The 25,189-nt window shown below is 41.0% G+C and overlaps 1 protein-coding gene across 3 annotated transcripts in view; it reads left to right on the top strand.

The window, feature by feature from the left end:
* The window catches only part of GNAS (GNAS complex locus), a 136,323-nt gene that overhangs the window by 42,711 nt on the left and 68,423 nt on the right, over positions 1–25,189 (top strand). The window contains exons 1-2 of one of the 3 annotated variants that reach the window (XM_030288468.4): positions 4,104–5,208; positions 8,827–8,899. In XM_030288468.4, the coding sequence (XP_030144328.1) occupies positions 5,070–5,208; positions 8,827–8,899 (212 nt within the window). In that variant the 5' untranslated portion in view covers positions 4,104–5,069. Of the gene's footprint in view, positions 1–4,103; positions 5,209–5,336; positions 5,458–8,826; positions 8,900–25,189 lie in introns of those variants that run through there. The other 2 variants (XM_072917154.1, XM_030288467.4) reach the window with 2 other exon arrangements.

Here is a 25,189-nt window from a genome sequence, read left to right as displayed (position 1 = left end):
TCTGTGCTGTGTCTCCGGAGCCGTGCTAGAACTGGTACAGGCTATTCCAGAGGCCAGGAAGGCTGACAGCCTTCTCAGAGGCTGCGGTGCAATTTCAGTCCAGTTGCTAAGGGATGCTGGAGCGAGATGTCATCTGTGTCTTCTCTTCCAAATGAGCACAATGGCTTGGTCACAGCTCCACCCCCACAGTTCACAGCCAAAAGTTTGCGAGGTCACATTCACTGGCCAGTGAGAGCCCATAAGGAACTGCACAATTGTCCCATCTGAAAATGAGTTAACCATTTCTTCTTTACTGGAGGCACCCAAGTGCTCAGTGCCTTCAACTCACTAACAAATGTAAATTATTTGCAATAGGAAATAAGGGTGTTTGTCACCTGGAGGGTTTGGGAGGAAGCTGTGGGTAAGAGGGAATCTGATCTGGGTCTCATAATCAGCTCTAAATACAAAGAGTAACTTGAATGAATTCAGAACCTGACTCTGGTCAATTTAGAATAAAACTGATGCAACAGCAGAACTGCAAGCAGAAAGTTTTATCTATTTAGTTAAAAAGATAAAAGAACAGAACATAATGAAATATGTGTCTTAAAAGTCTTTTTCCAACAGGCTCAGAATTTACTCTGTTAAGGCAATAGTTTCTCGAAAACCAAGTCTTGCATCTACATTTCCAGCCAATGTTTGTGAATTTTACAGCAGTATTTATTTGTCTATAACTTGTACAGTTGTGAATATCCTCATGCACAAGAAGGGAGACTACCACAAGGAAAATGCATTGAAGTACATGTAACAGTCTGTCAGATATGAAATAAATATTAAAATAGGAAAAAGATAGTATTTTTCTTGAGGTCCTCTTGAGTGATTATATCAGTAGGTATTACATGTAAATCTTAAAAGGATAGAAGTTCATGTGTATAGGGTGGGGGAAGGATAAAAGATGTGACCTTTTCAACAAGTTCTCTCCCCTACTGCTACTGCTAGTCTGCTTCTACTTTATATCTAAATCTTTTATTCCATTTAAAAATCAAGCTAATATAGTTGTGCTAGCTGGGAAGAGTAAAGTACGCATAAGTGATGTACTTCAAAAGGACTGCTCAACTGAGTAAAGTTCAGGTTTATTTAAAGGATTAGGATATTGTTACAAATCCTTCTTTAGTTTTAGGCACCAGAGAGCAGATTTTGGGGCAAAAACTGTGGAGAGAAAGTGAAGAAAATAATGGCAATAAAATTCCTCTTTCAAAAAAGAAATTAACAAAATTAAGAGACCTGATAATTTTCATTAGGATGTAATAGAAATTAGGTCAATAGGACTAAAAATCTGTTAACTAAAGCGATCAAGCAGACTGAAATGGATTATAGATACAGGGAACTTTTTATATATCCTCCTTTTCTCCCAGATATTCCACTGAAATATGATTGCTTTTATTTATTCTGCTACCTCTCTTTGTGAGATCTTTTCTGTTTTGAGAAGTGAAAACAGCAGAATATTGTTTCACAATGTTAAATCCTTGCCCTGAGATGTGTGCTGGTGCATCAGAATCTTTGCATTTACTTAAACCTGAAAAATAAAAAACAACAGCCTCTATTCTACTCAAAGTGTCATATTCAAGCACAGAAGGAATATCAGTGAATCTGAATTTAATCCTCAAGTGTGCAATGCTCTCAATCTTCTGTGTTTAACCTTGTATTTCCCATTAATTTAAATAATGCAGGATTGAGTCAATGGCCATAAGTCTTCTGATGCTCTTTTACAGCCTTTTCCACATTCTTGTTACTATACCTTTTTGGAAAACATTTTCATTTAACATGCAGTAGTGTCCTTTAACACCCTCTTTTCAAGCTTCAAATAGACTTTTGTCACAGAGGCACTATGCCCATACATATAGTTATTTTATCTTTGCATTATTTGTTCCTAAGGCTGCAGGTTCTTCAGAAGTGAGATTTAATTTTATGGTGAGTCAGGGGTCAGATTGTGCCTGCACTTACCCTTCTGATGGCAGGAGTCTCGTGAAACTCAGGTTAATGGATTTTTACAAGATGGAAGCTAATGGAACTAGTTCCAACAAAAAACACAGTTTATTCTAAAGACACATTAGCAGCCTTATGTTATTTAAAGAAATAAAAAAGAGTGAGAACAGCTAATGTGTTGGTATGCTCACTCTTCAAACGATGGGCTCCTAATCAGGGGAGCACTGAAAAAACTCCTGGCAGTTCAGTGGGTTTGTGAAGTGCGAGTGGTGCCTGATGCCCTGAGTCCTGTCATATTTCAGGAAAACAAAAACAATCTGTAATTGCTGATAGGTTGCACAATGTGGGAGTTTTCTTTTTGTTTCATGTAGCTTTTGACACTTTCACACTTTAGTAGCACTTGTAATACAAGGAGCTAATTCTTAATTCTGTTGTAAGTAACTGGGAGCTTTGTGAATTAGCTGAGTGTGTTTTTCTTTTTTAGCTACCTCACGCTCTGCTCAGCCTAAAGACAGAGGCACCAGGTATCTACAGCAGGAGGGCAGTGATTCCTGTGGGAGTTCAACCCCGCAGAGCCTGTCCTGCTTTCTGTTTGGGAAGGGATGGGTGTGCACTGCTGGACAACAGCATTTACACAGCCATGACTCCTTGTCCATGGATGCTTTGGCATATTTACCCATCCCATGTCCCCGTACAGACACTGTTCACCGAGCCTTTTGTATATCTCCAGCAATAACTTCTATCTTGTTTGTGTATTCCTTTGTGTTTGGAGCTTGAGATGGGCTCCCTTCCCCTCATCTGGGACCCGGAGGGAAGCAAAACCTGGAGGCTGGGGCAGATTTTCCCCCATGTGAGGTGGCAGGTACTGGCACTTCTACAGTCTATTAATATCTGAAACCATAAAAAAAAAGTATGAGGTTCTCTAATTTTCAGTCCAAATTTTGCTTTTCTGAGTCCTTTATGCCTTGTAAACTCAACGGTTAAATTATATTTTAATATTGTGTATTAAATGAAAACTGTACAAATAAATAACCTATAAAAGATAAAAGGAATTACTACCATATTTGCTTCAGATGAATCTGGGCATTGCTGAGCCAAGTTTCTCTAAGACCTTTTAAAACTGCTCTTAGCCTAAAAGAGCACCTAGAGATCCTAGTAAGAGTCTCTCCCGTGCATTTAAAATAGTGATTGTGATGTTCCCTGTTTCTCCTGAAGTCCCCCCCTCTTTCAGCAAGGGCAGCTCAACAGATGTATTTGATGACATTAGCTGTGACCTACTAGTTGTTTGCTCTATTCACATAATTATTTTACTGTGGGTGTTTCTAAATATAGTAACTGCATGATGTAAGAAGGCGTGTTCGTGGGAACAGTGTGGTAGATAATCGAATTTTGCAAATTAGGGTAAGTAATATTTGTATAGTAAAGGACATTTCACTAACTCGTGTGGGGGTGTGTGCATAGAGAAACACTACCCGTGTATTTTATGGATCCGGGTTATACAAAGAGCAAAGCGCCAACCTTTCTTTTCCAGGTGTAACTGATAAGTTGTGTAATTTTTGCAAAGAGGTTTTCAAAACATATTTTAGAAAATGTAGCTAGAGAGGGGATAAAACCATGCGTAGAAGCCAGTGTGTGCATCCAGCGGTGCAGAGAGCATCCATCCCCTGGTACCCTGAGCCCGCTGTCCTGGCTGGGATGGGCAGGGATGGACAGACAGGCAAGGGATGGACCCCGGCGAATGGCGGGGTGCGGGCGATCATCCACCCAAAAAAAAACCCCCAAAAAAACAGACACAAACCATTCAGCACCACAACTCCTACACTAATTATTTCCAAGCGTAACGCAAGGAGTCGCGGGGCACGACTCCCTTAGAATTTATTCCGAATGCTATTAACAGCAAGCCCAGCTCCGGGCGCCTCCATCCCGCGGGGCGGGGGGCGGGCGGTGCGGCGGGATGGAGGTACCGGGGAGGCTCCGGGGCCCCCGAGCGGCGGCGGGGCCGGTTCGAAGAGGCCGCCGGCGGCGGCGCGGGGTGACGCGGGCATCATGTGAGCGGCCCCGCTCGCTCCCAGCGTGCAGTGTGGGCCCGCTCGCCCCACCCCGCGCTCCGCCGCCGCGGAGCCGCTCAATAGGGGAAGGGAAAAAAAAAAAAAAAAAAAAAGGGGGAAAAAAAAAAAGAAAGGGGGAGGAAAAAAAAAAATGCGGGAGAGAGCAGGAAAAATAAGACGGGAAAAAATCCGCCCGTGAGAGGACAGGTTCTGTTCGTGGCACAGAGCAAACGGGCTTGCCTATTTTTTTTTTTTTTTTAATTTTATTTTGTATTTTCTTCTCGCCGAGAGGATTCAGCCGCCTGGAAAGCGCATGTGAAAAGAGCAGCAGCAGCAAGGAGAGGGGAGGAAAAAAAAAAAAAAAAGGAAAAAAAAAAAAAGGGGGTGGTTTGGCTTGGACCCCCCCGCCCCAGTGCGGGAGGAAGGACCCGCGGCGGCCGGAGGGCGAGGAGCTGCGGCGGCCGGCGAGGGAAGGGACCGGGGCTGCGTGACCCCCGCGGCGCGGGGGGAGAGGCGAGGAAGAGACGTTTCCCGATCCTCCCCGCCGAGGATTTGGGGAGGTTTCCGCGCCTGGAGCCCGTGCCTTTGGATCTAAAGAGGATTATTATTTTTTGGGGGGTGGCACTGAAGCTGGATTTGTTCCTGTGCGTGCGGCGCGGGGGGGGGCATTTCTGCTGCCTCTAGAGGAGCCGGCGGCCCGGCCGGGGCGCGGAGATCCCCGCGGATCGCTCCGCACCCCCCGGGAAAGGTGCGCCGAGGGGATCGGCGGGGGGCGGGGGAGGAGAGGCAGCTGCAGCTGCCGGGGAGGAGGCCCGGCGGAGCGGCAGCAAAGTCATCGCTATCGGCCCCCCCTCGGCTGGCTTCGGGCTCGGCGCTCTCCATGTCTCTGGCTCTGGGCAGCGGCCGCCACAGCAGCGAGTAGGGGGGGAGGAGGAGGAGGAGGAGGAGGAAGAAGAAGGGAGCCCGGGAGTGCCTCCCTCCCTCCGTCCCTCCCTCCCCCCGGCAGCCCCGGCCGCCTCCCGTCCCCTCGCCCCGCGTCCCTGCCTTCCCCTCCCCAAGATGGGCTGTTTAGGGAACAGCAAGACGGAGGATCAGCGCAACGAGGAGAAGGCGCAGCGGGAGGCCAACAAGAAGATCGAGAAGCAGCTGCAGAAGGACAAGCAGGTCTATAGGGCCACGCACCGGCTCCTCCTGCTGGGTAAGGGGTCGCGGGCCGTCCCCTCCCCGCCGGGGCAGCGGCCCCAGCCCGGGCATGGCGAGGCCGGGGGAGAGAGGTGGGGCCGGGGTGGGGGAGCGGAGCCGCAGGGCCCACCCGGGGCCGCGGGGATCCGCTATAGCAGCGCCCGGGGCGGCGGGGCCGGGGCCGCCGCGGGGACCGGCGCGGTGCGGGGGAGCGGCGGGGAGGGCTCGGGCAGCGCCCGGGGCGCCGCGGGAGGGGCCGGGGCAGGTACGGAGCGGCGGCGCGGGGCCGCTCTCCGCCCGCGGGGCAGCCGGGGCGGCAGCGGGGCCTCGGGCGGGCGTGGGGAGGGGGCCGGGGATGCGGCGGCGAGGGGCCCGCGGGGAGCCGGGCAGATAAACAGGGCAGGGCAGTGACAGCGGCCGCGGGCGAGCGCGGGAGGGCCGGACACCGCTCCCCGCGCCGGGGCCGGGGTGCCGAGGGACGTGCGGCCAGGCCGGGGAGAGGAGGAAGAGGAAGGGAGGAAGTCGGGGAATGGTTTGGGGGAAACGGAGGGAGGATGTTGGTCCCGGAGGGAAGCGCGGCCGCGCTGGGGCCGCGGAGCAGCGCAGGGCCGGCGGGCACGGCCCCGGCCCCGGCGAGCTCGGCACCCTCCGCTGTCGCACCAGGAATTGAGGTACCGCGCGTTGGAGCGCTGGCAGAGCCGTCCCTGGGTGCTGCTCCAGCGGCTCCTTTGGGTTACCTGCTCGTGTTTTTCAGGAAAAGACGTTTACAAACGTGGGTTGTGGCTTTCAGGGAACGGAAGGGTCCAAATATCAATATAGGAGAGGACAAGCAAATGTTTGTCAGGCTCGTTATTTCAGAGTATTTTGAAGTGGTGTTTCAGGATCAGATGCAGTTAGGAGCCGTGGGTTGTTTTGGTCACGCCGAGGGACTGCCTGTGCACGTTCTGCAGGGCTGTAGCGTGGAGCACAGGCTAGGCCTCGCCGAGCTGACACAGTTTTGGGGGGAAAAACCCTAATCGAAGAAGGGGAAAAAAAGGAAAAAAGGATTTTTGAAGGCAGTGAATTTGGAAGCGTACTATCACCAGTAAAATCTTTCAAATACTCATTTGAAGAAAGAGACTTCATATAAATAGAGAGTGACTGGGACTACAGCAGCACCTGCAGCAATGAGGAGCCTGCCAGGGCTTCAGCAGAAATCTTTTAACAGGATAATTTGGACTTCAGCTCTTGGGAAATGTCTTGGACTTCCAGATTTCAGGCTGAACATTACGTAGATACATAGAAACTATTTGTCATCAGGCGAGTTGCTTTCGTAAGAGGCAAAATTTCAGCAAACAGAAACATAATGGGCTTGCCTGGGTTTTCTTTCTGTTTTCTTTAGTTTTGGTGGCTGAAAAATAGTTTAGATACTTGCAAATAAAAATTTTCGTGTTTTTACTGATGGCAGTAAAGTCATCTGTGAGTGTTTTAAAGTGATAGTTCAGCTGTTACAGTTTCTGCCATGAATTGTGTATAGTCTGTAACTCAGACTCACTGGTAAAAAAATCTAAAAGCTCACCTCCTTATTACTATGTTATGTTTCCTGTATAAGACACGTGAAATAAGAAGCCAGGCACTTGGAAAGTGTTCTTAATGTTTTCAAATCATATTCAAATAACAACAAAGAAGAGCTGCTGAATATTCTAGTGGGTTTATGCTGCTGCTCGTAGGCCCCATCGCTGTACACGTGCTTGCCCCGCTGCCACGAGCAGTCTCGCTGAAATTAATGGAACTCTCCTTGGTGGTGAAGTTAAATGTGTGTGTGTAATTGTTGTTGAGAATATGGCCTTAACAAGCAGCCAAATATAGAGCTAGACTTATGGAGAAACATAGATGTAATACCTCATTTTGGTTCACTGGTGTTGTATCTGATCCAGAGAACCCAGGTGTGTCAATACCAAACCAAATGTGTTTATAGCAAATGCAACAACTGTCCAGCCTCCTTCTTGGACCAAGTGAAGTAAAGACTTTGGCTCCCAATGCTTATAAATATAAAATGTGATTTAGTGTTACGGCTGAAATTTAGTTGTTATTAGTTTTTAAGCAGACATATGACTATAGCAGATAATGCCGTCGTGAATAATTCTTAGTTGTCAAGATGATCCAGTCTATTTTATCCCAAGATACTAATTCTTGATTGGTTTAGCCACCTGTGTTTATTGCATGGTGCAGTCTGCCTGATCAGACAGAGGGTGTGTGGTATAAAATAGCAGCTTAGTGGAGAAGTGGCGTGTGCATAAAGAGTTGTAGATAAAAACTGCTCTCTAAATCCTTACAGAACAGCAGTGAGCAAGGCGAAGGAAAAGGAGTAAGGCACTGGGATTAAAGTGGCTATACATGCAACCAGGTTTTATGGAAAGCAGAGCAGGACTTTTGGGAATTCATGAGGGAGAAGGAAAGGAAGGGAGAAAGCAGAGGGCGGAAAGCGTTTGTGAGAAAATGAACCTTGAAATGTTGCTGCTAAAATACAGTTTTGAACATGAGGCTCAAAATGGAGGCTTGTGCTGTCAGTGTGTGCTAGCAGAGGCCTGACATCCTATAAATACAAACTGTACCTCCCTGCCCGTTCTGCCACAGACGTACGGTTCTTGTGGGTGAGACACAGCCTGGGGAGGGGAATTAACCAGTAGCTAGGAGATGCTAAGGGGAATCTTTCTAAATTTTGCCACGTTACAATGCTACTCCTGCAAAAATATGTTTGCTTTATATAGAAAGCTGCCGATCTGGCAGCGTGGAGCAGCTCAATTAAATGCTGCTGTTGGAGTTGTTCAGCGTGCATGGAGAAACGGGTACTAGAGGCAGATGGGCTGCCCTGTGCACTGGCATCCGAGCAGCACAGCAGAAATAGCATCCATCTACTTATGGAAACTGGAGTAAAGTGGAGCAGGGTTTTTGCGCTGCAGGTACGGGAGGGGAGCAGGGGAGAGCTGCGGGGGAGCTCTCTGGAGCAGGAGCCACAAAAGGTGGTCTCTGCCTCTCCTCGTGCGTAGGGTTGATTTTGGAACATGTAGGGAGGGTGGGAGGCTGCTTACAAGACACAAATAAGAGGAGGTTTTTCGTAGCTTTGTGGGTGGAGGCTTAAAGGGATGCCTTCCTTTTTCAAATGTGAGTATCTACATATTTTATTCCTTGCGATTTAAGTTACGGAGTTTGACTGGGTGATGATGAACTGCAGCCAAACTTAGAATACTTTAAGGATATAACACAATTTCTTTGGTTTAATAGGAACTTCAGTCAGTCTTTCCCTATGTCAGATAGTGGTGACAAAGCAACCAGGTTGTGATGTTCCCTGTGTTGCGTTCTCTGTAAAATGTTGAAGTTGTCCATTTTCTTTCCAAATACTGCAGTCTGCTTTTAACATTGACACTGGAAAAATGGACAGTGAAATGATCCAAGATTCAGATCTGACACATGACTTGAGCTGGGCATTTATTTTTAGCTACAACTGAAGTTTCCAGTGGCAATTATTTCTTTCACTTTTCACTCTTGCACTGAGAAACCCAACTTTCTCAATTTTACCCCGAAGAAAAAAATTCTAGTGTGTGCCTTAATCACTTATGCTTCCTTCTGAAATTGATTTACTTTCATTTTCTAGGTGCTGGTGAATCCGGTAAAAGCACAATAGTCAAGCAGATGAGGATCCTACACGTGAATGGATTTAATGCTGAGTAAGTGCATTTGCTTTTTCACTTTACATTGTACCTTCCTCCTTTGTGCTGCAGTCAGTGCTCCTGGTTTATATCTTGTGTATTTTCCTCTTGCTGCTGTTTCACTGTCTCAATAATTTGGATGTGTATTTTTAGATTAACCTGAAGAAGTCAGACACCGATCATAAATAAGCTCTAGCAGTATAAAATTATTTATATCAAGGCAGAGCTAATTTGATTAAGTTTTGAGTTTTGTGGGTTTGTTAATTGCAGTTTCTTTCACAACATGGCTGACACTGATTTACTTCAGCTATAGCACATTGATTCATACTGCTGTAAACATGCCTTGTGTCAGTGTACAAAATGAGCACAATTTTCTTTATTTGGAGCAAGTAAGGCTTTATTTTCTGTGTCCTCACAGAATGAAATCGTACTCTGAATTTTGGGGATTTTATTGTTCTTGCTTGTCCAGAAGTTTGTGTTAAATTGTCTTTCTAAAAGCTTTTAATTTTTGCATCTAATGGCTGTTATTTGGCAGTTGTGAAGAGGGGAATGGCGTGAAGATAGGGAAAATGGATGTCTTGTTTGAGAAAGATTTTTGTTAGCTAACTTTTTGACTAACTTCGCTATAGAGTAGGAAGAGATTCTTCTACATGTTAATTTATGCTTGCAGTTGTGTGTGTGTGTGTACCAAAAGCTGCTAAATTAATACTAATTGAATCAAAGTGTTGAAACTTCAAAGTTTATTTTCTGTGCTTATTTTTTTTTAGATTGTAGTATTGGTTTTATCTTGCTTGTTTTCAAACATAACAGTTTTGTGCTGCTATCCTTCAGCTTTTAGTGGTATCATCTATTTTGTGAATCCTGCCTTTTTGGGAAGGTTAAGCTTTCATTACTCTTCCAGTAGTTAATTCTTTAATAAGAATATCTGAGCTAAAAGTTTAGCCAAGGAGTCTGGACAGTACTTCTTCCTAATCAACAAATGATAGTTCAGGATAAGGTACACAGTCTTTTGGATGAAAGTTCAGACTGATTCATAATAAATACGCTATGTGCTACATGTTTTTAGCTCCTCTTTATAAGGAATATTTTCTATTTCCAAAATAACGTTTTCATAAGTGCCTAGTGCTGCATCCTGTTACTGCTGAGCTGTCTCTGTCATTTGGGCTGCTGCAGAGACCTCTTAAAAGTCTTGTGTGACTTAAAAGACTTGCATGAATTGACTTGGTTGAGTAGGTCTCAATATTGGGTGCTGAGTAAAAAGTTCATAAATGAAAGTGGAAGTGGATCCCTGGTACCTTTGAAGGTGTCAATTCATTTAAACAACATGTTTTTTCTAAGATTTTGAGCATGTGAATGCTCTTAAACGGTAACAGTGCTTTGTGATGGATGGCCTGTGATGTGGGTAGGTAACCTCAAAGCTGCAAGCTGCATACCCAAATCTGTGTGGAGCTGGGAGCCCTGTGCAGAACTGGTGAGGGACTGGGACACACTGGGATTTGCAGCAGCAGGGGCTTCCTCGAGTGTCTCACTTTGCATTGTAGGTGTGGGCAGTGCTGAGCCTGGAGCTGGAATGGGGCAACATGGCAAATTTGGCCTCAGGAGGCTGTGCTGGCTTCTGCCTTCTGATAGCAGGGGATTTGAATTACGGGGCAGCCCAGTGCCAGCACAGCCCTGCTGCCAATCACGGGGCATGTCCCTGCCACGAGGGGCTCAGGAGCTGGGGATTGTCCACCCAAGGCATTTTCTCCCTTGTGCCTGTCCTTTGGTGGTAATACGTGTTGGAACACTGAGGTGCATAAAAATCCAATACAGAAGTGTGGTATATTTAAAGTATGCAGGGAGTAAGTTATAACGCATCATTTTTAGGGTTCTGCTGCCAAAAATAATCACTAGATGGTAACGTACGCTTTACAGCAGGGAAAAGGCTGGTTTTCAGTGTTTTGAAATTCTTGCAAGTTACACATCTATCCTTAAATAACTTGCATTTTCTTCCAAATAACTAACTGCTAGAGAGCAGTTGTCTTGCTTTCCATTACCCTTTTTGCCTGATTAGTTCCCCTTCTGCCCTGCTTACCTTGTGGAAGAATGATGTGGGATTCAGCTAATGAGAGAAATAGCATGGAGGGTTTTTTTGGAAGGGCAGGAAGAGCAAAGCATTACTTCTCTTCATGTCTTGATCAGTTCTCTGGAACATTAACATGTTGGCATAAAACACCACAGCTGATGTGATGAATAGCAGGAGAGAGGTGGTGAAAATAGTAATATGCTGCAGATGATAATAGTGAAAATAGTAATATGCTGAGATGATAATTTTTTTTTCTGTACTTGTACATAACTAGATTTTAATTACTTCTGTTAGTGCAGTTTATTCTTGTGCTTTGAAATAAATCCAGTTTTAAGTCCTGTCTTAATTGTTTGCCTTCATTTGGTTGTGCTTTGGCAATGGATGTTTGAAGCAGAGAGAGGTTACCTGTTAGGATAAATGTCTAATGCTGTGAATGAGGGGACCAAAAGTTTTTATTTAGTGTTACTTTTCCTTCTGGTGACTAAACAGGATATCCAGTGCTAAAAGTGCTGGCTACTTCAGTGAATGTGAGGGGATTTTATTTGTTTTGGTTTTAGGGTTCTAAAATAGTGAAGTTGTCGTGTGCCTTTAGGTGAATTGTAACATTTTGCAAGGTGAAATCTGTGTAGTTCTACAAAACTAGAATTTCCTCTGGGACTCCAATTCTCAATCCCTTTAGCTAATTAATTATTTGAGGAACTATATGGAATCAAGTGCTCCAGGTAATTAATGTGCTGAATAGCTAAAGCTAAGATTAATGTGATGGTAGTTAAAGTTGTAGGCAAGTTAACTACAGTAAAGACTTTTTTTCAATGTTCCTTTTATAATCTGTAGATGAATTAGAGACTGAAATATTTTTTTTCCTGTTGCTGTAGTGAAGGTGGTGTGTAGGATGTAAGAGTGCTGTGGCTTTGGGGAGTAGAGTATTGGAGAAGCAAGGCATGTTCTACAGCACAGGTTTTTCTGCATGGAGTTTTTTTGGAAGGGTTTAGCCCACTTTCAGCTCTTGCAGAATGGCTTCAGTTGGCTGTGCTGTCATCTGACATCTTCCTGCTGCAATTCCATGAAAAGTGGGAGTGTGGCCTCCCCACAGTATTTTTCCAGTGTTCTGTCTTTAACATGGAAGAGCTGCCTTCTAAGAATAATGAAGAAATCGTATCAACCAAATTTTCTACTCTTTGCATTACTGCCAACAACAGAGGCCCTTTTGATGTAGAAAGGGTTTAAATTTGGCTTTTAATAGCAGGAAGCCTGCGACTTCCCTTCCTTTCCTTCCCTCCCTCCTCAACACTTCAACTGTCTTTTCATGAGGCAGTTCCAGAGGAGTAGGTATCTGCTGCTGCAAACAGCGCAGTATTTTGTGAGCATCCACTGATAAGGTGGAGCCAAAACCTTCTCTTTTTGACTGTGCAGAAGTTTAGATGGCAATCTTTCTGAGCTGGGAAGGATGAAAAATGGGAAAGGGAGGATATGAGGAGTTAAGGAATATAGTTGGAAGAATTAAACGTGTAGCTCAGGTTGAAGAGAAAAAGAAAAACACTCCTTTTTGTGCTGTCTAGAGGCTGGGGTTCTTTGCTTCTAAAAACACATGGCCTTTCACTTACTTCTGATTTCTTTAAGTCATCTTTCCCCTCTGTGATCACTGTGGCTTTGGCTGACAGACTCTCAGGAGAGGGTCATTGTCATGCACAATTTTAGAAAGCAGAGAATAATTGGCACGGGCAAGAGACAATTTTGAAGTGTCATGGGAAAAACTGGGACAAGCAGAAATATTTAAATAGAAATAAATGGTTGAAATGTGACTTACGAAATCACTACAAAGATTGACAAATAAGGGGAATATGCCTTTGTGATTATTAAGTTTGGATAGTGTTTAGGATTCAGGAAGTCTTGAGGTTACAGGAAATTTCAGGTAATGCTTTTCAGCTTCAGTTTCCCAAATGATGTAAAATGTTGACACTTTCTTGAAGTAGTATGTTGAAATGCTGAATAGAAGTCTGTGTATTTATTAAATCTGGTAGTGGCATAAGCAGAGCTGAATAGTTTTGTTTTCAAGACTTAAATGACAAATTTATTTGCATTTGTCTTGTACTTTTAAACATCATTTAGTCTCAGAGAGAAAGCTAAGAAAGCCAAGTCACCCTCTTCGAGATTTCGAGCCTTTGCTCTTTTCTCACCAAGATTTAGGAGTTTGTGAGTATGGAAAAGTAGTCATTGATGGTTTCTAATCTTCTCTTAAAACATCCATTACCACCATTATGTCACATAAAGCAGTAAATAATATTATCTAATCACTTTAGTCAGTCTCAGTCTCTCTTGTCAGTGAAACAACTTCTGGTTCAGTAATTTTACTTTTGAGTTGTCTGATACAGTGGGTTTTTTTTCTCACTTTTGTCTTTTTAGCCATGTGATCTTATGGAATAAGATAATATAGCTAATAGTTAATGCTATGAGTGAGGGAAAAGTATAATATTTATAACTACATCTTCCAAAATAATGAATTCCCTTCTAATGGCTAATCTCACGTACACGAATATGATTGCTCTGTTTTTATAGTTCCTTTACATTTGTGTAGCAATCCCATGTTTTCAGAATGGTCGCTCCAGAACAGAAACAAACAGACTTTATTATGTTTTACTTGACTGGCAACAAAAGTAATTTTTTCCTGGTGTTTTTGAGTAAAATTGAAAATTGGGGTGGGGGGGATTGGGTGGTGTGATTCCCCTCGTCCCCTTACTTTTGTTCTTTGCATCACAGTGTCTGTTGAGAGGCTTCTGCAGCTCTGAGGCACAAACTTTTAGGGTTTTTTCTCAGCTCCTGCTCCAGGACACCAGTGAGGTGCTGGAAAACTTGTGTGTGCGTGTCTGTTCAGTTTGATCTGAACAACTGGTTATGGTGTTGGATCAACATCTGTGCTGTAGAGCATGAACTGGGGGTGTGGGTAAAGAGGGGAGCAGAATTTGTGTTTCACTCGGTTTTAGGTCTTGTCCTGAGAGCTGACATAGTTGTGCAGATGAATTTTGTCATGAGACAAAGATATCCCAACAGCTAATAAATACTATGAAACAGAACTGACTACTGCTTATAGTCCATAAAAGTTTATGTAAAATGTTTATACAAGTTAAATATAACTTTCTTCAACTTGAAAGAAATGGGAGGTAATAACTGGTGATGTTAAACCACCTATGCAACCAAACAATTTCTTAATTGCTAAAATGTTTAAGAGAGCTTTTATGTGCTTGAAATTATCTTTCCTTTGAAAATAATTTTATTTTTACAAGGACGAAAATTCTATTGTGACAGAGTGCAAGTGAACTCACTGAAGCAGCATTAATCTTTTTTTACATATAACAAAAAAGGAAAAAACCTTCCAAGTTTGGGTTGATTTTTTTTTTCCAAGTTTCTTATGGGATCTTGCCTGAAGATATGAGACATTGTTCATTAGGAACTTGTGCAAATGCTTTGCAATTTAGATCTGCTACTCAAGTGTCATTTTTAAATGCTGTAAAATGAGTTTTCAGAAAAATTTTATTATTTATAATACCTATACTGGACCTCGTTTGGCAAGGATTGTCAACATACTGTGGCACTGAAAATTCTAATAGGCACTGGAATAACTCCTTCACTTTGCTTAGAGGCTTTCTGAAATCAAGCCATTAAAATATTTCCACATGCAAGTGAAATGAATTCTTTTTCAGAGTGAAAAATCATGTTACTTAGGTTCCTGAAATATTACAGAAAAGTAGTGCATGAAGGAATCCAACAGTTTAAAAAGCTGGTTAGTTTTATCTGCTTTTGGATGCTCGTGGTAGGCTCAGGTTAACTATCAGTGGAGACACGACAGTGTTCAAAGAAAGCATTGACTTTCAATTTTACATTGTGCTTTGTTTTGAGGTAGGTAAAAAAAGGAAAGGGTGAATTGAGCATAATTTCTTTATTTTCATGGGAAACATGGTCTTGCTCAGAGCAGAATGTGTATCTTCTCTGCATTTACTGGTTGGGAAATGCTGAATTCTAGTAAAGCAGTATTTAAACTACCAATTTTATGTTGTCACATGTTGAGAGCTCTCTGTCCTCTGAATTGATTTTCCTGGCTTGCAACTTGACATTTGTGCTTTCTGTTAAATATTTCAGTTTTCTGAAAAAGAAACCCAACAAGAATAAAACCCAGTAGTAAACTCATCCCTGAAGCTAAGTTCGCATATGTTGCAGACATGATTTGGCATGTAAAGGGACTGGCCAAAAATATGGCAGTAGTTCTATTTGTTTTGAGGTTTAAATTTCACAAAAGCTTTTTAAGTATGCAGCTATCAACCCAGGAGAAAGCTTTATAGTTGTAGAGAGCTTGGAGAGCAATAACTATGAATAGCGGAATAAGCACGAGTGATGTAATCTGAGAAGCAAAAGAGAGAGACAGAAGAGAGTTTAAGGCTTAACTATGTGGAAAACATTGTGAATGGGTCTGTGAGGGTTTTGACTTTTGATGGTGGATGTGGGATTTTACTCATTAGTTTTGGTAAAATCAAACAAATGTGCAAGTTTCCTTTTATTTTCCCAAACAGAAAATAAACCATCCAGCGGGTAGCTGGGTGAGTGAAGTCTGAGTTCTGGAACTTGTTCTGTCTCCCAAATCCTTTCTCTCCTGCAGCATCTGCAGCTCCTCTTTGGGACCTGTGGCTTTCTGAGTGTCTCCTGTTTCCTCCACTCCTTGTTTTTCTCCCTAATGCAACACTGATCCCTAAATATTCCTGCATCAGTCCACCCTTTACCTTCCTTTTTCTGTTTTTTTCTGCTACCTGGACAAAGTCAGAATGTGTTGAGGCTGGTGTAGATACACATGAACTCTTCTGCATTTCCTCATTGGAGTGCTAATTTTGGCCTCCTACTCAGCCTCTGATTTCAATTTCTGGACATTAATTTTGGAGCAACAACACTTTGTCAAGTTTGGTTGCCCAGCAGAATCTGAGATAGAATGAGACTTAGAAAAAACAGGTAAAAAAACTCTTATTCTTCCTCAGTTCACTCCAGATTTTTTTTTTAAATATTTTTAGTTTTCACGTTCATAAGTTAAAGTGGAAGTGGTGTATTTTTCTCTATTTTCTTATCTTAAGCAAACATCTAGTAGTATAAACCAGTGTATCGTGTTCTATTTAACTTGTTAATTGATAAATCACAAATTATATTAAATACTGCAAAAAACTTCAGATAACTTCAAAAATGTAGCTCTCTATGGAGAATATTAAATGTATGGCTATATTACACACTTCCATGTCCTTTCTGAAAAATTGCCCTGGGTTTTTCAGGTTTTCACCAGCTTTTCTTAATTAAATGGTGCAGAGTGATTATCTTTTCTCTAGCCAGCACTACAGAATCAGCACTACATGAAGAACTTTTCTTCTGTAGTATCTCATGGAATTTCTTACTTCCTATATAATCTGAATGGACAGATTGGGCAGTACTCGATTAAAAAAAAAAAAAAAAAGTTTTTACTAATTTTTCCAGATGGATGCTTGAATTAGTTTGTGTATAACCTAATATATATAGAGTGCTCCTTATCATCTTAAACTTATTGTAGTTACCTTTTTGATATTAAAACTATTTGTTCACATTAGTGCAAACCCTGAAGATTCCCCCTACTTAATGCTTTAGCTACATTTTATCTCTTGCCAGTCATTCCAGCTGGGTAATTTTTTTAAAATTGCATTATGCTAAAACCTTGTGGTTTTGTCCCATAAGATAAAATTTATTATTAATAAAAGCTGTGCCTTTCCCTCTCCTTCTAGCAATCTAGATATGAGTGGGATTTCTTGTTCCTGTTTCTTAGGTTGCGAGCTCCTGTGTTGTTCTCTTGGGCTGGGGGAGCGGGGCTGGGGGGTTTCGAGGCATTTTTCTAAAAAGTGAAAAACGCTGCTCTTGTTCCAGTTTTGTGAACATCCTTCCCCAGTGTCTCACTCAGATCAAGGCAAGCAGAGCTAAAGCTTTGAAGTGTAATCCAGCAGGCAGAGTTATCTCTATCTTTATTTTTAGATATATCGTGAGTTTGTGTTTTAGGGTTGCCCAGGTCCCATCTCTGATGAAGAGCTGAGATACAGAAATTGTTCATCCTAATCTTGGTCATTCAGAGCTCTCAAGTTGAAATGAAGGAATTTCCACTGCTGAGGGTTTTTTTTTAGTATAACTTGAATCTTGATGTTAAAAATAGCATGCCTTACATTTAACAGTTGAACCTTGAGTTAATAGTAAATCCAAGCATTTAGGATACAGTGCAAGTGTAGCAGCATCATCTTTTAATAGTTATTTCTACAATTGTACTCTAATGTAAACATGCAGTTAATTAGAATTACTTGTTTACAGCTGAGCCTGTGCAGAAACAGCAATGCATGGAGGGATATTTTTGACAGCTGAGAGGCAGAAGCATCCATTTTTTGAAAAATGTAGTAGTGGAATATCTCAGTGAGATGTTTTATTTCAAGGTGTTGCTGTTAGAGAAGTGCAAGAAAGCTTGTGACCTTCTCTCTGAGCTACCTGTTGCTGGCTGTATTCTCCACAGGGTTATTGAATAAGTCATTGTGTTGGCATCTCTTTTTAGTTAAGGCACTAGAAAATAATTATCTCTCCCAGCTGCACCCTTGCAGCCTCCCAGGAGTGGTGGGTGAGCTAATGGAGCAGGCAGAGGTGTGCAGGGTTTCCTTCTGGGCTTTGGGGTAATCCCAGGAGATGCTGCATTTAGCCTTGAATGGCACCTTCACAGCTTGCTGGGGGATTTACTGCTGCCTCCTTAATCACCAGGATTTAAATTCTCCCTTCTTGTCTGGAGGTCTTCACACTTTGGGTTCCTTCAAGTTAAAACATTTTTTATTCTGTTTTGTCAGTACAATTATGTATGTAATGTAACTGTTCATATTAATTAGAAAATGCTGCGAGGAAATTGGTGTTTGTGAAGTAAATTTCTTCCTTAAGTTTGTAGTAACAAAAAATGCCTTGCTTCAATCTTGCTTGGTTTTTATTTTTTTTGAAAGTATAGATAAACATTTGTAGTGGGACACATAGCACATTAAGTTCAGAGAACTATGTGTAATGCCTGTTTTAACCCTGATAATTTAAATTAAAATAGGCTAGGTAAATTTGGTTTAATTTGGCATTACTATGGAAATTTGGCATTACTATGGAAATTTGGCATTACTATGGAAAAAATCAACTAGCTGGATTCTTGAATTTTAATTTAATTACACAATAGTGGCTGGCATTGCTTTGTGTATTTTTTGGTGTTGTTTTTAGCAGGTTAAGACTATTTAAATATGAAAACTTAAGAGTTGTAACAACTTCTTTTTAATAAGCAGAATATAGAAATACTAAGGACATAGCCATTTACTGAAATGATTTTATGGAAGATCTTTTGAAATTAGAGTGCAATCACAGCACTGCATTATTCATGGAAAAAAACTATAAGCACAATGCAAAGCCTAGGAAAATTATTTTTCCTTTAAATGAGAGAGAAAATGGAAAGGGGAAGGGCTCAGTTAATCACTTGATGTTTTCTGGGAAGCTGGGACCACTCAGTCCTACTCCACCACACAAATCCCAAACCCATGGGCAGGCAGAACATCACTTTCTACACTTCCAAATATTTGACAAAACAGTTGCAGAGCTCAGTGTAAGTAAAAGAATTAAGTTTCTTAGTACTTTGTCTCAATGTCTTCTGCAGCAAGCTTGTTAAACAACTTTCTGGAAGATTTGTTTTAATGGGGTTGTGTGGGTTTGTTGGTTTTTTTTTGGTTATTAAATTCCTATGTTGTGGGACTCTACTGGATTTTCAGTTCTGGGTTTTGATGCACACTAAAATAGATGCCTGGAAATTGGATGCAACCTTTTAATTTTGCTGTGTCAAAGTGATTAATGTTGTTTCGAAGTAGTTACTCATAGGAACACATTCTGCTTATACTGAACATTGTGGATAAAAATATGCTCTGTAACTGACACATAGGACACTTGAAAATCTGAAATGTAACTGTTTTGCCTTTTAGTTTTTTCAACTGGATCTGTGTCACTCTTAATTTCCCCTAACTCTTGGGAACTTGAGATGCTCCATGCTGCCTCTGTGTTTTGCTTTCACATAATTGGACAGTCTTCACTTTATGTAATTGTATCTTATGCAATCAAATGTTTACTTACCTTATGTTTATCACCAAAGAACTTGGGAACGTTCTGTTACCTAAGTATCTCTTTGACACTGTAAAATAAGGGGCAAGAAATGACTGAAAAACATTGAGTTTAATAAAGCATTTCTGTATTCTGTGTAATCATAGGGAGTTGGAAAAAACACTTTGAAATCACGTAGGCAGCATAATGTCTGACTTTTTCCTCACAGTTTTATTCATGCTGAATAATTTTTTTAATGTATTTTTTCCTTAACCTAAGCCTCTGTTTTCTCAGCTGAAATTAACAGGTTCCATTCTGATAATAATTTTAGACAATAATAAAACAGGATTTTTTTTTCCACCTAATTTTTAATAATACTGTTTGTACACAGTTTTTGTTTTTTCTTAAACTGAATGCAGAAGGTAAAGTTACACATAGGTTAAAAAAAGTAGAAATATTTTATATATAAATATGTTATTCCTTACCCAAAGCAAATATGTTTTCATTCTGGATAATGCTGCAAACAGAAAAGGAAGTTTGGTGTCTGTTAGAATGGCAAATATTGGGATCATCTCTGTGTGATTACATGATATTGTTATGGAAATAGAATATGGGTATTTTCAATAAACAACGAAGAAAAATCCCAGAGGATATCCTGTGAGAAATTATGGGAAACACCAATTTATATAACTTATTTATAATTATTACTGGGAGGGGTGATCTGATAATTGTACTTCAGGAATTTGTTTTAATGCAGCTGAACGTGAGAGAGTCTCGCAGGAGTCAGAGTTTAGATTGTATCTGTAAAACTGGAAAAGGACTCAAAAGGCAATTAGTTAAATTACCTTAGTATGCTTTTGTATGTTTTTGTGGCAAAAAGACAAATGCAGGCTTGGATGACTAAAAAATGGGAAAGAGAAGCATAAGTGATAAAGGGGATTTCCAAATCTGATAAGAGTGTGTTACTAAAATAGTATATCCCATGCTGGTGCCTTCACTTCATGAAGGATGTGGGATTATTGGGGAGGATTTAAAATTAAAAGGAAGCCACAGGAGTTGTCCCAGGTCCAGAAGGGGGGTGTCCAGACGTGATTTCATGGCCATCTAGATAGAGGTGGTGCTGTGTGAGCAAAATGCCTAAAAATGAGTGCAGGCGTGAGACTGACTTCCTTAGCATCTGAGATACTTTATTTGAAATAATTTCTTGGGAAAGAGGAAGCTTCATTTAAGCAATCTTAGGGAGGTAGGGGTTTATTTTTAAACCATATTTCAATCCACCTGAAGATTCAGCTTTCCTGGTGCAGGTGTGTGTGCTCAGGGTGCTCACTGTGGCCTTGGGGAGCACAGAGTCTGGTGGATGTCCTGCAAATTCTTCCTTTTCCTACCCTGAACATTATTATGTATTTGCAATTCTATGTTGGTGTTTGAAGCCTTGCAACCTTTCAGCCCACTGGCATCAGAGAGGTGGGGAAGTGTGGGGGTTGACTTTTGGTTTTGGTTTTTTCCCTGAAGATAATTTTGCTGCTGGTTTTGTTGTCACTGTTTTCACTTCCTCCTGAAGCATCAAAGATTGGGCAGGGTCTAAGGTGATGTCAGAAGATCCTCTTTTGGGCCAGATTCGTTCATTCTTACTCAAGTGATGCAGATAAAGTTAGTTGAAGAGCTTGAGATAAGAAACTCTTTCATTAGAGACTGCTAAGCTTGTTTCCATCTTCTCCTGCACAAGGCTTTCTTGACCTCCTTGGATCATCAGCAGACTTTTTTGTAAGCAGTTCTCTGCCCTTGCAGGAGTCTTTGGTGCTCAATCTTATTTCAGATTGTGACCTTCAGAAATAATTGTTTTATTTGAAATTTCATCTCAGCATTAAAGCATATGGAGAAACACAGTGACTTGTGATACGATGAAAGACAAAATGAAGTAATCAGCTATCCTCTCTGGCCTAAAATTCATCAAAATACTTACCAAATATCTGTGTTTCCTGATTATTCCATGCTGTTCCAAACTGCTAGCCCAGGTCAAAGCTCTGGTTCTGAAGTCTGTTCTATAGATGGAGACATGTATGTGGCTGAGAGGTGGCTGGCTGGGTTTAGAGCTACTCTGTGATTATGGTTCTCTTTACTTTGAAAGAAACAGCAGAATTTCACCTTAGTGTGGGTAATTCAAATCAGCATAGTTTGAGCACGTTAGTATCTCCTAATGAAACCAAATATAGTTCTCTTCAATTCCATTCATTCTGGACCTTATCTCTCTTTCTGATATGTCTCACTAGTTGCCAAGCAACCTCAACAGTAGCTCTGCACATCCAGCAGCAGTAAAAAACAAAAAAAAAAAAAAAAAAAAGAAGTGAGTAGTTGTTGCTGAAAATGAGATGCCTTCTGATGACATGAATGAAGAGAGTTACTAGGGAAGGAAATGGGGAGTGGCAAGTTCAGAGCTGATGTTCTGAAAAAGCTAATAATATTTAGCACTTAAGTAGTGCTTTTTATTTTCCAAGCACTAATCAAGCAATCGTAAGATTATTAAATAAAGACTATTTCTTTCCTTTCAGTGAGTGATGCACAATTATACTTAGGCTTTCTAGAGCAGAGGGCAGGATTTAATCCCAAGAGTGAAGGAGTTTAGTCGGTGTATTTCTTTGTCTGACCTGTACTGACTTCCCATGTTTCTAGTTGGACTGCAGATTATCTGGAGGGTTTGGGAAGATTTTTCTTTGTGTGTTTGCTGACAAATAGCCAGCACTCTCTATTTATTTCATGAAGATGCACCTGCAGTGTTTTGGGTTTTGTTAAAATATTTATCACCTGCAAGGCCTTCCAAACTAGAAGTATTAAAAATTGTGTGTAGGTCCTTTATTCCTTGATAATGCTATAATGCTTATAAAGCAATAAATAGAACTTACTTTTATATTCTGTGTCCTGTACAAAATGTGATCTGAGAAGCAAACAAACTATCATCTCAAAGGAGATCATAACTGAAGTGAAAGCTGATTTGGAAAAATTATTCTGGTTTTAGGTTACTCAAAAGGAAAACTTTGTGTTTCATGTAGACTGACCAAACCAACATTATTTAGGATACACTTAAGTTAGAAAGGATCTGAGTTAAGATTGCCATAATTTGTGTTCTTTTAAATTTTGGACACCATTGCCAATGACTATCTATATAAAAAGGTAATTTTAAGTCCTTTACCTAACTCCTAAAAAGCAGTTTTAATTCAAATGTGGGGTTTTTAACAGCAGATTCTGACACTGTGAACACTCACTTTCCCTGTCACATTCTGCCTGGAATTCCCAAGTTGTGTGTTGTGAAGAGACACCAGAGAACTGGCTGTCCTACGAGTTCTGGTCTAGAGGACTGTGAGTTGCAGTTCAGTCCTTTCCTTCTCCCTCTTTTTTTTTTTTTTTTTTTTTTTCCTGAAGATGGTGGTCTTAGGAAGATGCTTATTCCATTTCTGAGAAGGGATGTGCTGCAAATGTGTCAGAAACGGGGATGTGTCAGTTTATACACGAAGGAGGATGTGTTGTGAGTTACACCCTCTGTGTCTGTGCACACACATCCACGTGTTGGACATGCTCCAGTGACGCTTTCTCCACATGTTTTTGCATGCTTTGTGCTCAGCCTGTGCTTACACCCTGCATCTCTACATGGGTGTTTTGACACTATTCAGGATAAAATGAGCAGAACGAGGTGGGGTTATTTAGGAGACTTTGCTGTGTGATGCAGATGAACACACAAAAAATGAGGCTCAGTGTGCAAATCCACAGTTTACCCTTGCATGGTGGCTTCCTGCCCTCCTGCTTCCACAGAGGAAGGAGTTTTATGGGTAGAGTGGTGCTTGGAGCTGCTCCTAACAGAACAGGCACGTTTTGAATCAGTGTGTGTTTATCTCAATCACAGACCCAAAGGAGTACCTGCCTGGGAGGAGCTTTGTTTTGCTCTGTGTGAGGAGTGATGAATTATTCTCCAGTTGCAGTGAATTTACGTTGTTGCTTTTAATAAGGACTAGAAACAATACTAGATCATTCTAGGTTTAAGGATAAATTGAATTAATGAAGGTGTGCAAAAGAACTATACTTACAAGTGGTTAAAACACAAGTGGAATGGTTGAAACACAAATGAAAAAACATCCCAATGTTACGTAGTATTTTTACCACATTCAGCTTCTAAGGGTTATTTGTGTTGGACTAAGATAATAGAGGTAATCTAGAGATAGAAAAATAGTCTATGTGTGTGTCTGTGTGTGTGATGCGTATACAAAAACTGTTTGTAGTGGTGGTATTTTTATCCTCATCTTCGAAGAGAAGAAGACCAGTCCTAGTTCATGCTTTTTTTGGTAATGCCTAAAAATACGTGGATTTTGGTAGCTGCCTCTTGCCTCTAGGCTTGTAAATAGGTTTGTCCATGCAAGATGTGGGTAATTACTGTATGTATATATATATATATGTGTGTGTGTGTGATGTATTAGTGCTGCACCAGTATTGCCATGTAAACTTAGTTGCCCTTTTATACATATGTGTATTCTCTGTATATCTAGTTTTAAAAGGGTAAATATTATAAACTGGTTGCTCAAGAGCAGCATGCTATAAAAGATGTAATAAGCACATCAGTAAAAGTGTTGGAGGTAGTAATAAAACTGCACTATAATCCTTCTACCGATTTATTGAACTCTAACTATAGTTATCTATGACAATTAACTGCTGCATATTGTACATTAACCCTTTGTAAGTAGCTGTATATGCAGTGATACTGAGTATGGCCTCAGTGCCTTAAACTTTAGGTTTTCAAGCAAATGTGTCATCCAATTTGATAGAACAGTTTGCTTGTTGCTTTTCTCTTTATCCATCTTTCAACAAAATAGGACACTCAGTTACTTTGGGGAGGACATCTTTGTCACAAAAATAAATGTCCTTTTTGCAAAATGAGAGTAAACACATGACTTAATTCAGATTTTTCATCACTGTCTTTAAAAGTAGTAATACTGCAAAAAGTGATTAACATTTAAACATGGCCATGTCTGCTTCATTGGAACACACAACTCCTGTGCCCTATTGGGTGGTTCTGATTCCCAGAGCTATTTCCATGTGCTGAATGTTCCCAAGAGCTGGGCTGTGTAAGCTCAGGAGTGCAGCTGGCAAGTTGAGTTGCAGATGGATGATACTGTGAGGTGAAATTATAACATGTAAAGCATTATTTCTTATTAAACAGAAGAAGTCAGTCTAAGGTTTAAGTTATCTAAATTCTGTCTTCCAGTAGATGATTGCTTATATTTAAAATGTCCTAAAGTTTCTTCAGACTGCTGAAGTATATTGGAAGCTGAGACTACAGCTTTTTTAATTCAGCTGTTTGTTGCCTTGGCACAGGAGTTTCTATAAATTTAGTGAGTGTCTCTGAATTCCGAGAAGATCCTTAAAATGGCAAGCAATTATGTTTGAAGTTTGGATCTCATGATGTCAATACAGATATTTAGTAAAATATTCCAGGGTGTGGTGATACTTAATCATTAATGATTGAGACTTGGGGCATTTCCTGAATATTAATGCTGGATATGAATGTTGATTGCCTACGGTGAAATTATCAACCAGATACTTCTTCTCTCCCCTCTCTTCTTTAATTGATTGCTAATGCAGAAAGGATAAATGCAGAGCTAGGTCAGACAAATATTTGAAATACTCCTGAGGCACAGTGCTCAAGACAGAGCCCTTGCACTACCTTTGTACCTTGTGGATTTCGTAATTATCATGTAGTGTGAAAATGGTTAATTTTTTTTCCCCTCTAGTGTCTGAATCTGTAGTTACACAGCTCAGGCTGTAAGTTGTCCACTGGGATTTCTTCTCTCAGAGTCACTTGGTAGAAATCAGCATTATCACAAGCCTCTGGTTTCAAATGATGAAGCTGATGTAGAATTTTCCCTAATTGTGTAAGTTTAACTGCCACTAAAGGTAAACTGATACGATGCCACACCTTGGATGTACTTTAATACTTAATCTGCCCCTTAGGAAAGGATTGACTAGCTCATGTCAGTGCAGTGCTTTATAAAAAACTTACTCATAAAAATGTTTATGACTAAGTTTACATTAAAATTTTTAGAGAAATGTAGCCTTTTTCT

This window comes from Taeniopygia guttata, chromosome 20 (assembly GCF_048771995.1).
Source record: "Taeniopygia guttata chromosome 20, bTaeGut7.mat, whole genome shotgun sequence".
Taxonomy (NCBI): Eukaryota; Metazoa; Chordata; class Aves; order Passeriformes; family Estrildidae; genus Taeniopygia; species Taeniopygia guttata.
The sequence above is the reverse complement of the archived record's forward strand: the minus strand, read 5'-3'. Positions and strand labels throughout refer to the sequence as shown.